Genomic DNA, 17,513 nt, shown 5'->3' on the forward strand with positions numbered 1-17,513 from the left:
ATTTCATATTTCAGCATTATTTTATTACCTCAGTGAACACTTGAAATGCTGGGCTAGTTGTTTCCAGGAAACATTTATGACTGTGACATGTGCCAAACAACCTCTTACAGTACGTAAGAATAGCACTGGCTTAATAAATGTGTAGAATCTTCTGTAAGGATGATTGTGGGGAGAAAAAAGTAAAACATTTTATGCTAATACAAGAATTTTCTTGGTCCTATAAAGGAATGAAGAATTTTGCTACTTGTCTTTGCTCAGGTGCTAAGTGTTTTCTTCCTTAGCTGTAAATTGTAGTGAAGCTTCTGGGAAGAACTTTCCTGCTGGAAAAAACACAATTCCTGTGTGTGATCTACCTGCTTTTCATCTTACGTGCACTGAGAGGCTTTCCTTCTTTCAGGAACTCCACCCAACACCCATCTCTCTGTTTTCATGCCCCCAGCATCTACTGTCTTTACTTTGTACCTGTCACTGTCACAGTTGTGTCTGTCTTGACTAAAGCCAGGTTTCTGGTCAATACATGGCTGAAATCACCTTATGAGGTGATGAATTGATTTAGGAAATACAGATAATGCTAAGGGAAGCATGTAAAATCTCCTTGAATGAAAGGAACCACTGCTAGCCTTCACTGGAGACATGCACATATACATCATGGAACTTAATTTTTTATAGAAATGAGCTTATTTTGGTAACATTATTCATGATCCTTTTTCTCATTTGATTATAAAATGAACATCTTCCATATCATTGCATACTTTTGTGCAGGAAATTTGTAATTACTGCAGAGTTTTCATTTTATCTAACACAGTTTATAGTATATACTATGTGTACCTATGCATATTTACAGAGAGAGAGAATATACATTTATTTTTACCTGCAAATACTACTTTAGTTATTGATGTAGGTGTAACTTTGGACATATATCTCTCCTTCCTTAGAAATACATTTTTTAAAAAGGATTCTTGAGTCATAGTTTATAAGCTGTGTTTCATTTTCTTGTATGGAACATTATAGAAAGTGTGTAATGGGCATCCACTGTAGTACTTGTGTGCATTGACATATAATCATTCATTTATTAATTCATTCATTTTGTTTCCAGCTTTACTGAGGTATAATTGACAAATAAAAATTTTATAGATTTATGATGTACAGTGTGATTTTTGATATATGTGTATTTTTGTAATGATTACAAAAACATACTTTGTATGTTTTTGAAACTAATTAGTATACCTGTCACCTCACATAATTTTTTTTTCTTTCTTATGGTGAGAACATTGGTTCTCTCTTAGTAAATTTCAAGTATACAAAATAGTATTCTTTAAAGTTTTTATTTAAATTCTAGTTAATAAACTAGAGATTTTTCATTTTTAAAATACCACATGGATAATTTCATGCATCTCTGAGATGTGGAAAACTTCTATTTTAACTCCTCTCTTTCTCAGTTTTTCCACAGAACTACATTGTCTGAAAATTTTCTTTAATCTTTTTCAACTTGTTCACTGGTTGAATGAACAGTTTCAGGCATCGGGTTGAGGCAGAATGCATTGATGAGTCTTCATAGACTAAAGGGGAAAATTATGAGGTGCATTAGGAAAAATAACACTATCGGGTAGAATAGGTCCAAAACCCCAACAGTTTGGCAAAATAGAGTTGTTTTCCTTTTATGTAAATTATACTATATATCTATATATCTTATCAGTTAGTGGCTCTCCTCCAAGTAGTGACTCATACACCCATGTTACTATCTTTTTATTTTGGCATTGTTTTCTTTTCTCTCTCTCTCTCTTTTTATTTTTAGGTGGGGTGGGGCATAGGGAGAGAGAGAATCTTAAGGAAGCTCCACACCAAGCATGGAGTCTGAGGCAGGGCTTGATCTCACAACCCTGAGATCATGACCTTAGCCAAAATTCAGAGTTGGGCACTTAAGCAACTGAGAACACCCAGGTGCCCCTCCGCCCCACCATTGCTGCTTTCCGCATGGCTTCCAGAATTGCTGTATTGAGGGAAAGAGCATGAAGAATCACTAGGCCTGGGTTTGGCTTATATCATTTCTGTCTTCAGTTACAAAACACATTTAACTACAGGGGAGGCTGGGGAATGTTGTATGGCTGTGTGTTTAGGTAGGAGAGAAAATGGGCTCAATAGTTAGACTCTCTGCCATAACATGTGAACAGGTAGTGATAATTTAGTATTAATGAAAGGATAATGGAGTGAAGTTAAAGAGCTATAAAATCATGGAGGAGAGAACAATTACCTTTCCTTAAAGTTGAAATTGGTGAAGAGGGACTGTTTTGGTCATCAGAAATAGAAGATACTTCCTAGCCAAAGGGATATATGGAAAGTCAGAGATAATAAAAAGAATAATTCCTATATAGCATGATAAATATATAATTTCTTCATTAAATTTCTATCACTTTTTCAAAACAAATTTTCAGACAAATTTGTAAGAATTGATTCACAATGAAGTATATTAATTGAATCATGATTTATAATAGGATTTTTGAAACAATATAAATGTTTAGTGAAACAGATTGATTAAATAAATCATAGTATAGCCAAGCTATGGCATACTTTGCAGACAAAGTATTTAGTATTTAAAAAGCAATTGTGGGAATCATATACATATATATATATATATATGTATATATATATATATATATGTATATGATTCCCACAATTGCTTTTTAAATACTAAAAGTAAGCATTAATCATAATGATCATGCTAAATGAAATGATAAAATTCGGTGTATATGAATGATCCCATTTTAAATACACAAGTGTGTTTCTCCAGAGATCTAAGTTAATCATCCATGCAGTCATTTCATTATTCACTTTCTTTTTTATAGTGCCTGCCTACCCCTGCCTTTGTCTCTCTTCTTTGTCTATCTCTGCCATCTTTCTTTCTTCTTTTAAATGAGTGTATTATTTTTATTTGTCATAAAAATAATGTACTTTTTATTTAAAAAGAAATGAAAGTTTGGCAATTAGTGTCCCCTTCTGCATATGATCTCTCATTTAGCTAGCTGGTAAAAATACCACCTTATTAATACCTACCGTGAGGCCCTCCTGGGAAACAGTAGCTAATGCTATTTACAACATTTTTGCCACATAAAAAATCTAGTTACTGAAAGGTAGACAAAAATCAGAACACCACATATGGCTAGGATAAAAAATGAAAAAAAAAATGCTATTGCCAGATGTGTTAGATTTATAAAAGTTGCATATATTTTTCAAAGAGATAGTAAGTGAATTCATGTTTATGCATTAGAGTCATTTTGATTATTTAATATATATTAAGCTATATGTTGTAATATCAGCACTGTAATATTTATATTTGAAGTCTGTTACTGTTTCTAACAGAAATGGGCCTAAGTAAGTGAATATAAATTTCCTTGTTCCTAAACAAGTATTACCTTTGACAACTTCAGGGTCTTTAGATTGGCAAAAGAGCATGGTCCAGGCAATCCTGAAGGGAGACAAAATGGTCTGGATGGTGAAAGTGTATCCCAGTGATGGTTTGATTTCCTTATCTCTGAGTCCATCACGAACACATTTATGATTGGCAAGATAAAAAGCACTGTCTTAGAGAAATTGATTTATTAGCAATGGAGTATGAATATTCAAAGATGAAAGAGGTTGGAAGTCAGGGTTTTAAATTTATTACAGTTGACAAATCAGAAGTGATACAAGTGAGAGAAAAGCTGTAGTGTTACCAGAAAGAACACTTTTAAAGGCAAATATACAGAAATTAATAATTGAGTAAATTTGAGAATGGAAATACAATTTGAAGTAATTTCCTGGAGGGCATGGCACCTGGAATAACATTAGGTTTTGGTTCAAAATTATGCTTTTACCAACATACATTATATATTACTGTGCTCTTTAACTGAATAAAGTTATTACTTTAAAATCAACTTAATGGGCACCTGGGTAGCTTAGTCAGTTAAGTGTCCAGCTCTTGATTTTGACTCAGGTCATGATCGCGGGCTCCTAGGATTGAACTCAGCGATGGCCTCTGAGCTTAGCATGGAGTCTGCTTGGGATTCTCAGTTTCCCTCTTTCTCTGCTCTTCCCCCCATTCATGCTCTCTCTCTGAAATAAATAAATTTTCTAAAAAGTATATGTATATATATGAAATAAAGGAAAATAAACTTGAAATTTTCTTACTCGGGATTTTTTTCGCCCTACATATAAATTGTCTTTTTACATCTCTCTCTTTTTTCAAATAAATAATGCTCATTGTCCTGGGGACATTTCTGCAATTGAAAAAAAATGATCATAATGGAACCTACATAACCAATAATGAAATTAATACATAGTGTTCCTTTGGTAGATTAATTGATTGGTTGGCTTGTAGTTATATTTTTATATTTTGGTAGTTATCCTTTTAATCAGTAGAAATTCTAAGATTAAAGTGAAATCTCCTTAAAATCTTTGTGGTATGTACTGTGTTAAAAAATGAAATAAATATGTATATACATACATATATATAATTCTGCTTTCATATTTCTACAAGCTTTACAACGTCATTTTGAGTGAAGTTACTATTTTTTAATGATTTCATCATATAATTAGAAAGAAAATAACAGAGCACAGCATATTATTTTTGCAGTTCAAACTAGCTTTTGAATTGGGACATTTCCATTCCTGTTCAAATTAATAATAATCGAATCATAATATAGATTTTGTTGCCTTTTGTATTACATTTGTTGCCTTTTGTATTACATTTGTTGCCTTTTGTATTTACATTTATATTAGAGGAGAAAAGTTGAATCAATACTTCAATGATTTTTTTTTTAAAGTTTGGCTATGGGGGAACATATTGTTTGGATGTAGGAGGTCCTTTTTATTTCTTTCTTTTTTTCTTTCCTTTTTTCCCCCTCTTCTTTTCTTTTTTCCTTTTCTTTCTTTCTTTTTTTTTTTTTTTTAGCTATGTAGAGGGGAGAAATCATATAGGTTAGAAAAAAAATAGGAGTTGCTTTTAAACAAAATGAAAATCAGAGATAAGCCACATATCCAATCATTTAATCTTTCCCATTTCCTATTTATATAACTGAAGAAAAAATATGTTGTAGTGTGTATTTTCTAACAAGATGAATTCTTCCAGAAAAGACCCAGAAAAAGAAAAAGGCTAGTTCTATGGTGTAATTACCTAGCATTCTTTCCCATTTTTGCTTGAACAAGGTGAAAAACACCAATAGGTCTGCTCATTAAAAATTTATAAATTTTTAATTTATAAAAGTTTAATTTTTATAAATTAAAAAAATTTATAAAATGTCAAATATGCATTTGTTAATGGCTGTTATAGAAAAAAAATATTTAACTTTAGGAATGAGAACTTAACCTGATAGACATTAAGTTTTTATCTATTCTCCACTAAGAAAATGAGAATAATTAAGAATGGTAATAGGTGCTTGATAACTGGTTCTAAGTGTAAGGATACTGTTTATGGCAATTTTGTTTTTATTGATGATAATTCTATAACATGATCACATTCATTGTTACTAACACTGACATGTCATCCTCAGAATGCTAAGCAGAGCAAATGGCTGCATCTTTGAACATATTGCAGAAACCAAATACCTTTGTGTGCAACTTGATCTTCATGCCCTAAGATGTAGCTGAGTGCCCTGTCTTTTCCACATAGAATAAAAGGTTATAACCCTGTCTGGTTCCTAGATGTTGACTCTGGTGCATTTTTCTGGAATGTGATATGCTTTTGTTGGAGTATACAGAGGGACTTTTAAAAACACTATAAATGGTGAATTGCTTTCTTAATTTCTAAAAATTCTTAACCTCCAATTCTTCAATCACTTTATTTTCTAAAGATTTTTTAAAAGTTTTATTGAAGTAAATAATTTTGAACAGCTGTTCTTTTAATGCTGTTTTCTTAGTTTTTCCCTTGAGCTCTCTGCTCTCTTTTAAAAATAGCTTGTATGTATGTATGTATGTATGTATGTATGTATGTATGTGTATATGTATTTATTTTTATCATGTTACTTTAAAAAAATATTCCTTCCCTCTTCCCATAACTGCCATCATCTTTACAAGAAAAAGTCAACTTTAAATGGTATATTCCCATTTTCTCTTACCAGTTATCCTGCCAACTCCTGTGATCTTGCCTGATGGTTGAATTGAATGATGGGAATGTGCTGGTAGCATGGCACCTGGTTGTGTTAAACAAAGAAAGGAATTCCAAAGGCATTGAAGATAGAAACAAAACAAGGAGTTTAGATATATATGACAATAGAGAAAATGAACAAGTACTAACTGAAAAAAGGAAAAAAAATACCCCATTTTCTTGAGAATGTTAAATGCCGTTTCTCCAATTTCCCCAAACCAGAAAGGATAGGCATATAGTTATAAAGCAATAGCTGATGACAACAATGATATTTAAATATATACATTTTACTACCAAAACAGTGAATTGCTGAAAAAATGAAAATTGAAACAGCACTAAGATGTGATTATTTTGCCTGTCACATTGGGGGAAAAAGATGATACTACGCAATACTGGCAAGTATATGGAGAAAGTAGTGTTGATCTTCTGCAATAGAGAGTGCTAATTGGTTCAACTTTTTGGTGGCCAATTTGAAAATCCATGTTTAAGTTCACATATTGCATAACCTTTGGCTCAGCAATTTTGTGTTGATAAATGTACCATGCATGCACTAACACAAGTTTATAAAAATTTATGTACAAAAGTATTTTCTGAGGGAATGTTGAGCTTTAGTTCTAGAATCACACAGATCTGAGTTGTAATCACTGCTTCATCACTTTCGAAGTATATGAGCTTGGGCAAGTTACATACCATGTTTAGATGTTTAGATACCACTATACTTTGATAATTAAATGAAATTGTGTCTATGAAGTGTGTAACAAAGTATTTGGCACCTTGTAAATACTTTATTACTCTTTGTAGTGAAGATAACATTGTTATAAATATTACGCAGTGTGGTTTAGTATAACAAAGATCTGAAAACAACCCCATTATTCATCAACTAGGATATCAGCTAAATAAACGTAGGTTCATTGACTAGAATACAACAGAGTCACTAAAAAGAGTAAGATCAATCTACATGGAAGTAGAGGCAAGAAATACTTGGGAAAAAAAAAAACAAGTTTTAGTATTAATGGTATTATTCCATGTGTATGAAAAGACAGAGTAACATATATTTATTAGTATATATAAACAGAGAGAGAGGAAAAGAATATTAACCAACATATTAATAGTGATTCTCTCTGGGAAGTAGAATAATGAGCCACTTTTATTTTTTCTGTATTTTTTGAAATACTTTATGTTTTTAAAAATCATTCTTTATCCAGAAGTCAAAAAAATTTTATCACAAAAAACTAATCCTATTTTTCTGGCATTATCTATCTATACATATGTATGCTGGTTCCAGACCAGAATATATAATCTAGCCATATCTATATCCATAAACATAGATTACATATTCTGGTCTATAACCTTAATGCCCCAGAAATAGGGTATATGTACACACACATAAAGTATCAGTGGTAACTAAGTATCATGTAGCCTGATATGTATTTTACTTGAAAATGAGAGGGAACTACAGAAATTCATTTTTAACCCTTTTTATGGAATCAATACTTAAAAAAGAAACCCTAGAAATGGAAGGAAACTTAGTATCCAAGTCCAGCATCTCACCAGGAGCACAAAGTCAGTGAAAGCCAACTCCATCAACTTCATCTGATTTGGGGGATAATAAACATATTAACTCCCAAAGTAAAATATTGCTGTTAGAATTTTATTTCTTAAATTGACAAAATGTGCTTTTTCATAAAATTTCTGCTATTGTTTCTATTTTTGCTTCATGAAGTGAATGAGGCTCTTTATAAACTCTTTAGATGACCACTTTTTAAATAATTTGGGGTTGGATACATACAATTTTTTCATTTAAAATTTTCCCAATTCTTAGTATTTTTCTGTATGTCAGAGGATTTCTGGGCTTGTTATCTTCTTCTAATATCTCATACTCCTATCTGAAGGTCCTTAGAGATGCTTATTCTCTTTTATAGTCTGACTCATGCCATTCCAAAAAGAATAATCAACTGAATGATCCCATTGTTTATTAGTATTAGTAATATCAGGCTAGATGTTCTCTAACTATAAATATCAAGGCAGACAAAAGTTTTCTTATTATGTTCTAGTTTCAAACCTATTCTGTTATTTTGGAATTTGTATTTTTATGAAATATTTCACAAATTATTTTCACAGTCTTTATATACTTTATAAATTTTACAATTTTTAAGGTAATCTGGCTCCAAATATTTGCCCCTATGTGGGAAGCTAATTTCAGTAAGATTAATGTGTTAGGGAATAAAATAGTAACACATTGAAAGAGTCAAGACCAGACCACGTTCCTTTCATTTTAACTTAATTTAGCATCATTTTGAAGAGTAAATTAAGGATCCATTAGGACTGACTGGAATTTTTAAAAACTAATATATTAACAATCACATTCACATATGCACACGTGCACACACACATACACACACATACACACAAACATTGAAAGGTATTTTGGAGCCAGAGGGGATATTAGTGTAGTGATAACTTACAGGGAAATGACCTGTATATGGAATCCCGAGTTTTCTTGATAAATAGTCAAGTCCGGAATATTGTTGAGAGGTGCCAGTAATGGAGCATATAGTGTCCAAATCCAACTTGACATTTGAAAATCTATTTCACTACTGTGAAAGTTCTATTTTTTTAAAAAGCTTTGACAGAGGAATCAAATTGCAGTTGAGATGGGTTATCAACCTTGCTTTCTTTTAGAAAGGTGCACTGGGAGTAGGTATGTGAAATATCAAAACATTTAATTGAATGAAAATAAATTTATGTTGGTATATTCTCAAAAGTTCTCTTTGATTTTGCACAATTTTGTCTGCCTAAGTGTTCAAGTTCATCCCTTCTCTAATTTATATTAAAAATATGACAGGGACGCCTGGGTGGCTTAGTGGTTTAAAAGCCTCTGCCTTTGGCTCAGGTCTTGATCCCAGGGTCCTGGGATTGAGCTTAGCAGGGAGTCTGCTTCCCCATCGCCCCCCACCCCCCGCCACCACCAGCCTTTCTGCCTGCTGTGATCTCTGTCTGTCAAATAATAAATAAAAAATCTTAAAAAATATATGACAGAGAAGTTTTAAGTTTTGGTACTTGGTATTGCTTAATTATCAAGTCTAGATGATTAGTCAAATCATATAATATGTTTAGACTTAAAAGGCAACATGCAGCATTGAGATAATGAATTAAAATAGGTTGTTTCATTAGCGTAGTGTATGGTTTGTAAGTAAGCAATAAAGACTTGATGTTTATATTATTAAGCCAGTCTCTAGATTATAGACTTCAAAATCTAATCTAACATATGAGTTTATTTATTCAGTTCATTATCTGTGTGTTTGTATGTGTGTGTGTACCTGTGTGTGTCTTACAGCTGTTATTTCAAGAAATCAAGAAGGGCCAGGAGAAATGGGAAAAGCTGTGCTGATTCCTAAAGATGACCAGGAGAAAATGAAGGAACTGTTTAAAATCAATCAGTTTAACCTTATGGCCAGTGACTTGATCGCCCTTAACAGAAGTCTACCGGATGTGAGATTAGAAGGGTGAGTTTACACGTGTCCTATAATCTTATATATTGCTATATCTCACAATATCTCAGAACTTCTGGATCTCTATGGTTCTGAATACCTATGCCATAGTGGGGATGTACTGTGCATCATATGATAAGAAATACTATTTTCTTCCCTGGCAGAGCAAAATAGTATGCTTGCAAAGACACCACAGAATATGCAAGCCTAACAGGTTTCTCTTCATGAGATGTTTTTTGTTTTGCTTTGCTTTATCTTCCCAAATACAGAATAAACATGCTATTTGATAGGTTATATGCTTGCCTGCCTAGAGAGCTCTTACACTTTGTATTGAAAAACTATATGCTTTGCTTCCAGTGTAAAAATGGCCAATTGCTTGTATGATTCTTTGACCCTTTAAACATTATTTATTATGGATTCCAGCAATTTATGGTACTATTTATAATTAGAGTGCTTAGCTATCAGCCATGGAAGAAATATTCACTGGGAAATAGTAATACTCCATGCAGGATGATGTTGAAAAATTCAGCTTGTTTATGATTAACTGTATGCTATGCTCTAGATAGTTGAACATGTTTTAAATGGGTGTAATAAAAATCAGAATATTTAGTGGCAGTATTGTCATCCTAGTAATATAGTTCTTACAAAGCAGACTCTTGGCGCTTAGAAAAGATATATCCCGAGACTTTAGAAAATTTCCAAGTTTACAGATAAGCTGCAGACCCCACTTCCATGGAAATAGAAGTTGTTCTTTTAGACATGTAATGACGTTCTCAATATAGAATAAAATTACAATTAATGCAAATAATGGCTGCCACCTATAATGGTTATATTACATTAGTAGCATAGTGATGTTAACATCATATTAAATAAATCTGATTTTTTTCCTTTCTAAATTACTGCAAATGAGACCAAAACAGAGTAAACAAATCTTGTTGAATTGGTGGGACTGGATTGTCAGGTTTATTTGATAGCTAACTAACTGGGCTTGTATACCTTCGTATGCTTTTGAAATGTCTCTCTGAAACCACCCCCCCAAAATCCCAAAACCAACCACAAATAACTACATATTATGGACATCTGTGGCCTCTAATAAATGACTAAAATGTTGAATATTACATTTGTGCATTCCAAAGACCTATATCATTTTATAGGTAGTTTTATCCATATTTGTATATTTGTACATAGACATATTTAAGATATACAATAAGCATATTCTTTGAAAGAATTTTGAACACTTTAAATGCTGTTTATGCCATTATAATAATGCATTTCTTTGTTTTATATATCATGTTGTGATAAAATGGATAAATACGATGCCTATTCAGGAAAAACAAACACTATTTCAAATTTTTAAGAATTCTTCACTTTCAACTATAAGAACATAAATTTTATATGAGATCTGGGATAATTAAGCCGACAGCTGTTTTAGTACAGAACCATCACTTCAAAAAAAGAATGAAAATTTTCACCAAACATTGTTTAAAATATTTGTGGCCAATGTATTTCTTCTTTTAAGAATCACTTAGCAAATTAAGTATTTGAGTAATTAAGTCTTAAAATACAGAACAATTTAGCATTTTAAAATGGAGATTTCAAATGGATTACTATAAAAACTACACAAAATGCAATACTTACTGTGTTTTTATCTATTTATTTTTTGTGTGTATGAGGTTGGCACATTTTATCACACACACACATTTTATTACACACACAATTTATTATACACGCAATTTATTACAAGAATTTCTATACACCACATCCCTTTCTTTTAAGTTGAGGTATAATTGACGTATAAGAAATACTCATTTCAGGGTACAACGTAGTGACTTGATATTTGCATACAATGTAAAATGATCACCACAATAAATTCTAGTTAACATCTATCAGCATACAGAATTAAAAATTTTTTTTTCTCGTGGTGAGAACTTTTAAGATTTACTCTTTCAGCACCTATCAAATATGCAACACAGTATTTTTTACTGTAGTGATCATACTGTACATTATATCTCCATGACTTAGTTATTTTATAACTGGAAATTTGTACCTCTTGACCTCATTCACCCAATTCTCCCAGCCCCCAAAGATCCTCCCCTCTTGAGACCAGCAGTCTGTTCTCTGTATCCGTTTTGTTTATTCATTTTATTGTTTTTTAGATTTCATCTGTAGGTGAAATTATACAGTCTTTGTCTTTTTCTCTCTGACTTATTTTACTTAGTGTAATACCATCAAGCTCCATCCATTTTGTTGCAAATGGCAAGATTTCATTCATATTTATGGCTGAGTATTCTATTGTATATATATACTACTTTATTCATTTATCCTCCTATGGAAACTTAGGATATTTCCATATTTTGACTACTGTAAATAATGTTGCAGTGAACATAAGGGTGCATATGTGACTTCAAATGTGTGTTTCTGTCTTTTTGGATAAATACCCAGCAGAGGAATTTTGTATCATATGGTAGTCCTATCCTTAATATTTTGAGGAACCTACATACTGTTTTCCATAATGGCTGCACCAGTTTACATTCCCACCAGCAGTATATGAAAGTCTTTTCTCTACATTTTTACCAACACTAATTTCTTGTCTTTTTGATATTAGCCATTCTGACAGTTGTGAGGTGATATGTCATTGAGATTTTGATTTCCATTGCTTGACTTTTTAGTGATAATGAGCATATTTTCATGTGCCTATTGGCCACCTGTATATCATCTTTGGAAAAACGTACAGATCTTCTGCCCATTTTTTAATTGGATTGTTATTATTGTTACTGAGTTGTATCAATTTTTTGCATATTTTGGATATTAACCCTTATCATATATGTGATTTTCAAATATCTTCTTTCTTTTGGTAGGTGGCCCTTTCATTTTGTTTCCGGTTTTCTTTGCAGTGCAGGGACTTTTTAGTTTGATGCAGCCCCACTTGTTTATTTTTGCTCTTCTTGTTTTTAACTTTGGAATCAGATCCAAAAAGTCATCACCAAGATAGATGTCAGGAGCAGACTGTGTCTGTTTTCTTCTGGGAGTTTTATGGTTTCAAGTCTTAACATTCAAGTCTTTAAGCCATTTTGAGTTAATTTTTGGGTATGGTGTAAGATAGTGGTCTAATTTTATTCTTTTGCTTATATCTGTCCAGTTTTTCTAATACCATTTATTAAGAGAGTGTCTTCTCCCCATTGTACATTCTTGCCTTCTTTTTCATAAATTAATTGATCATATATGCATGGGTTTATTTGGGGGCTCTCTGTTCTGTCCCATTGATCTATGGGTCTATTTTTATGCCAATAGCATACTGTTTGGTTACTGAAACTTTGTCATATACTTTGAAATCAGGGACTGTGGTGCCTCCAGCTTATTTCTTCTTTCCAGATATTGCTTTGTCTATTTGGGATCTTTTGTGGTTCCATACAAGTCTTGGGATTGTTTGTTCTATTTCTGTGAAAAAAGCCTTTGCAATTTTGAATAGAAATTGCATTAAGTCTGTAGATTACTTTGAGTAATATATGCATTTTAACAATACTTACTCTTCTCATCCATGAGCATTCAATATCTTTCTATTTATTTGTGTCTTCAATTTTTGTATCATTATCATAGTTTTTAGTATATAGGTCTTTCACCTCCTTAAATTAAATTTATTAAATTTATTCCTAAGTATTTTATTCTTTTTGATATGGTTGTAAATGGGATTGCTTTCTTAATTTCTCTTCCCAGTAGTTTGTGTTTAGTGTATAAAAACACAGCAGACATTTGTGTATTGATTCTGTATCATTCAACTCTACTGAATTAGCTAGCTTATTAGTTCTAACAGTTTTTTGATTAGTTTTAACAGACTCTTTTTGATAGAGTCTTGGGGGGTTTTGTGTATAAAATTTTATCATTTACAAAGAGTGACAGTTTTACTTCTTTCTGTCCAATTTGAATGCCTTTCATTTCTTCCTCCTCTTCCTCTTCCTCTTTCTCTCCCTGCCGTCCTTCTCCTCCTCCTCCTGTTTCTTTCCAGATTGCTCTGGTAAGTACATCCTGTGCTATGTTGAATCAAAGTGGGAAGAGTGGGAATCCTCAGCATTTTCCAGATAATGGAGTAACAGCTTTTCACCAATGAGTATGATGTTAGCTGTGGGCTTGTCATATATGAGCTTTAGTATGTTGAAGTATATTTTCTCTATACCCATTTTGTAGAGCATTTTATTTTAAATGGATGTTGAACTTTGTCAGATGCCTTTTCTGCATCTATTGAGATGATTATGTGATTTTTATCCCTTATTTTATTAATGTGGAGTATCACATTGATTGATTTGCAGATGTTGAATCATCCTTTCATCCCAGAAATAAATCCCACTTAATCATTATGCAAGGTCCTTTTAATATTGAATTGGGTTTGCAAATATCTGTTGAAGATTAGATTTTGCATTTATGCACATCAGGGGTGTTGGCCTATAATTTTCTTTTTTGTGGTCCTGTCTGGCTTTGGTATTAGGGTAATGCTGACCTTGTAAAATGAATTTCTTTTTTTTTTTTTAAGATTTTATTTATTTATTTAACAGACAGAGGTCACAAGTAGGCAGAGAAGCAGGCAGAGAGAGAGGAGGAAGCAGGCTCCCAGCTGAGCAGAGAGCCCGATGCGGGCCTCAATCCCAGGACCCTGGGATCATGACCTGAGCCGAAGGCAGGGACTTTACCCCACTGAGCCACCCAGGTGCCCGTAAAATGAATTTCTAAGTATTCATTCCTCTTCAATTTTTTTGGAAGAGTTCGAGAAAGATGTGTATTAAATTTTTTGAAGTTTTGGTAGAATTTACCAGTGAAACCATCTGGTCCTGGACTTTTGTTTGTTGGGAAGCTTTTGATTATTAATTCAATCTCCTTTCTAGTAATTGGTCCATTCAGATTTTCTCTTTCTTCATGATTCAAGAAGATTGTATGTTTCAGGAATTTATCTGTCTTTTCAGGTTGTCCAATTTGGTGGTGTGTAATTGTTCATAGCAGTTTCTTTTGATCCTTTGTATTTCTCTAGTACTCGTTGTAATTTCTGGTCTTTCATTTCTGATTTATTTGTTTTGATCCTCTCTGTCTCTCTGTCTCTCTCTCTCTTTCCCCTTGATGAGTCTAGTGAAAGGTTTATCAACATTTTTTTACCCTTTTACTAGCTCTTTCACTGATCTTTTCTGTTGCATTTCTGAATGCATTTCTTTTGCATTCGATTCTGCTCTGATTTTTATTGTTTCTGTCCTTGTTCTTCCTTCTCTAGTTCTGTTAAGTGTATAACTAGATTGGGATTTTTCATTTATTGACGTTTTATCAATCTGAGCGTCCTTCTTAGAACTACTTTTGCTCCATCCCATAGATTTTGGTGTGTTCTCTTTTCATTTACATTCTCAAGAGTTTTTTGTTTTGTGGTTTGCTTGTTTGTTTTAGTTCCCTATTGATTTCTTCATTGACACATTAGTTGTGCAGTACCATGTTGTTTAATCTCCATATATATATATATATATTTTTTTTTTTAATTTTCTAGTCATGATCTTGTAATTGATTTCCACTTTCATACCATTGTGTTGGAAAAGATGCTTGATAGGATTTCAGTCTTCTTAAATATATTTAGATTCATTCTGTGGTTTAACACATGATCTATCCTGGAGAGTGTTCCACATGCACCTGAGAAGAATGTGTATTTTGCTGTCTTGGGTGGAATGTTCATATTTTAGAGTCCATTTGGCCTAATGTGTTGTTTAAGGCTGATGTTTCCTTATTGATTTTCTGTCTGGACAGTCTATCCACTGATGTATGTGAGGTTTTAAAAACCCTACTCTTACCGTACTGCTGTTCTGCTGTTAATTTCACTCTTTAGGTCTGTTAATAAATGCTATGGATATATTGGGTGTATAGTTATTTATAGGTTACATTTTCTTGCTGGATTGATCCTTTGCCATTATGTAATGCCTTCTTTGTTTTTTATTATAGTCTTTGTTTTAAAATCTAATTTATCTGATAAAAGTATAGCTACTGTAGCTTCCTTTCGGTTTGCATTTGCATGATTGCAGGATTTTTCCATATTTCACTTTCAGTCAGTGTATGTTCTACAACTGAAGTGAGTTTCTTCTAGGTAACATACAGATGGGTCTTATTTGTTTTTTCTTTTAATCCATTCAGCCAGTCTTTGTTTTTTCCATTGAAGAATTTAGTCCACTTATATGTAAAGTAATTATTGATAGCTATGTACTATTTGTATAACTAGATTGTTTTCTGACCCTTATAGTTTTGTACTTCTTCTTTCTTTTTTCCTCTTTTTCTCTCTTCTTTGGTACTTTGAAGACTGTCTTTAATGTTATGCTTTGATTCTTTTATCATTACCTTTTGTGTATCTTCCTACAGGTTTTTGCTTGGTGATTACCATAATGCTTATATATAGTGGCCTACATATACAACAGTCTATTTTAAGTTGATAACAAGTTAAGTCTGAATATATTCTAAAACTCTACATTTTCACTCTATCAACCCCCTGCACTTTATATTTTCATGTCATATTTTGAATCTTTTTATTTTGTGTATCCCTTAACAAATTATAGGCACTTATACTACTTTTGTTTTTTAACCTTCACACTAATCGTGTAAGTTTTTTTTTTTTCCTAGATTTTTATTTATTTATTTGACAGACAGAGATCACAGGTAGGCAGAGAGGCAGGCAGAGAGAGAAAGGGTAGCAGGCTTCCTGCTGAGCAGAGAAACCGATGTGGGGCTCCATCCCAGGACCCTGAGATCATGACCTGAGCCGAAGGCAGAGGCTTTAAAGGCGCCCCCTAGCTATGTAAGTTTAATCTGCTACATTTCTTAAATATTTGCCTTTACCGTTGATATTTTCACTTTCATATGTTTCTTGTTACTAACTAGTATTCTTTCTTTTCAGCTTAAAGTAGTCCCTTTAACATTTCTCGTAGGCTCGTTTAGTGGTGTGAATTCCCTTAGCTTTTGCTTGTTGGAAAACTCTTTATCTTTCCTTCAATTCTGCTTGATATTATTGCTGGGTAAGTATTTGTGATTGGAAGATTTTTCCCTTCAGCTCTTTAGGTATACGATGTCTCTCTTCTGACCTGCAAAGTTACTGGTGAAAAATCTGCTTATAGTTTTATGGGGGTTCTCTTACACATATCAAGTCCTTTCTCTCTTATGGCATTTAAGATTCTTTATATTTAACTGCTGACATTTTAATTATAATGTGACTTGGTATTGATTTCTTCCAGTTCATTTTTTTTTTTTAACTCATTGGTTTCCTGGCTCTGGATATCTGTTTTCTTCCCCAGGCTAGAGCAGTTTTCAGCTGTTACTTCGTCAAATAAGTTTCCTGCCCCTTTCTCACTTTATTCTCCTGGGACCCCTAAAATGCAAATATTGCTTTGCATTTTGATGTTGACTCCTTAACTATCTTCACTTTTTTAAATTATTATTTTTTTTCTTTCTGCTACTGTGCTTTAGTGAGTTCCACTGCCCCTTTTCCAGATTACTAATCCCTTTTCTGCTTCATCTAGTCTATTGTTAAAAACTCTTGTGTACTTTTTAGTTCAGTTATCTTTTTCTTCAGCTCTGTGACTTCTGTTTGGTACTTTATAATATCTTCTCTCTCTTTGTCAAAGCTCTAGTATGTTCCTCCATTCTTCTCCTGAGTCAGTGAGCATCCTTATACCATTACATTGAACTGTTTATCAGATAAATTACTTATCTTCCTTTCATTAAGGTTTTTTCCCACAGTCTTGTTCTTTCATTTGGAACATATTTGTTTCCTCAGTTTCCTTGATTCTTTGTGTTTGTCCACATGTATTAGGAGAAACACTTACCCCTCCCAGTCTTGAAGGAGTGACTTTATGTAGAAGATGACACTTATCTTTCAACCTTGTCCTAGCTCTCGCTGT

At 32.7% G+C, this 17,513-nt stretch overlaps 1 protein-coding gene across 3 annotated transcripts in view; it reads left to right on the forward strand.

Moving 5' to 3' along the window:
- The window catches only part of GALNT13 (polypeptide N-acetylgalactosaminyltransferase 13), a 538,580-nt gene that overhangs the window by 234,378 nt on the left and 286,689 nt on the right, over positions 1-17,513 (forward strand). For all 3 annotated transcript variants that reach the window (XM_032355601.1, XM_032355603.1, XM_032355604.1), the window contains one exon: positions 9,456-9,624. In XM_032355601.1, coding sequence (XP_032211492.1) covers positions 9,456-9,624 — 169 coding nt within the window. The remainder of the gene's footprint in view (positions 1-9,455; positions 9,625-17,513) is intronic.

The sequence above is a fragment of the Mustela erminea genome, chromosome 8 (genome assembly GCF_009829155.1).
Source record: "Mustela erminea isolate mMusErm1 chromosome 8, mMusErm1.Pri, whole genome shotgun sequence".
NCBI lineage: Eukaryota > Metazoa > Chordata > Mammalia > Carnivora > Mustelidae > Mustela > Mustela erminea.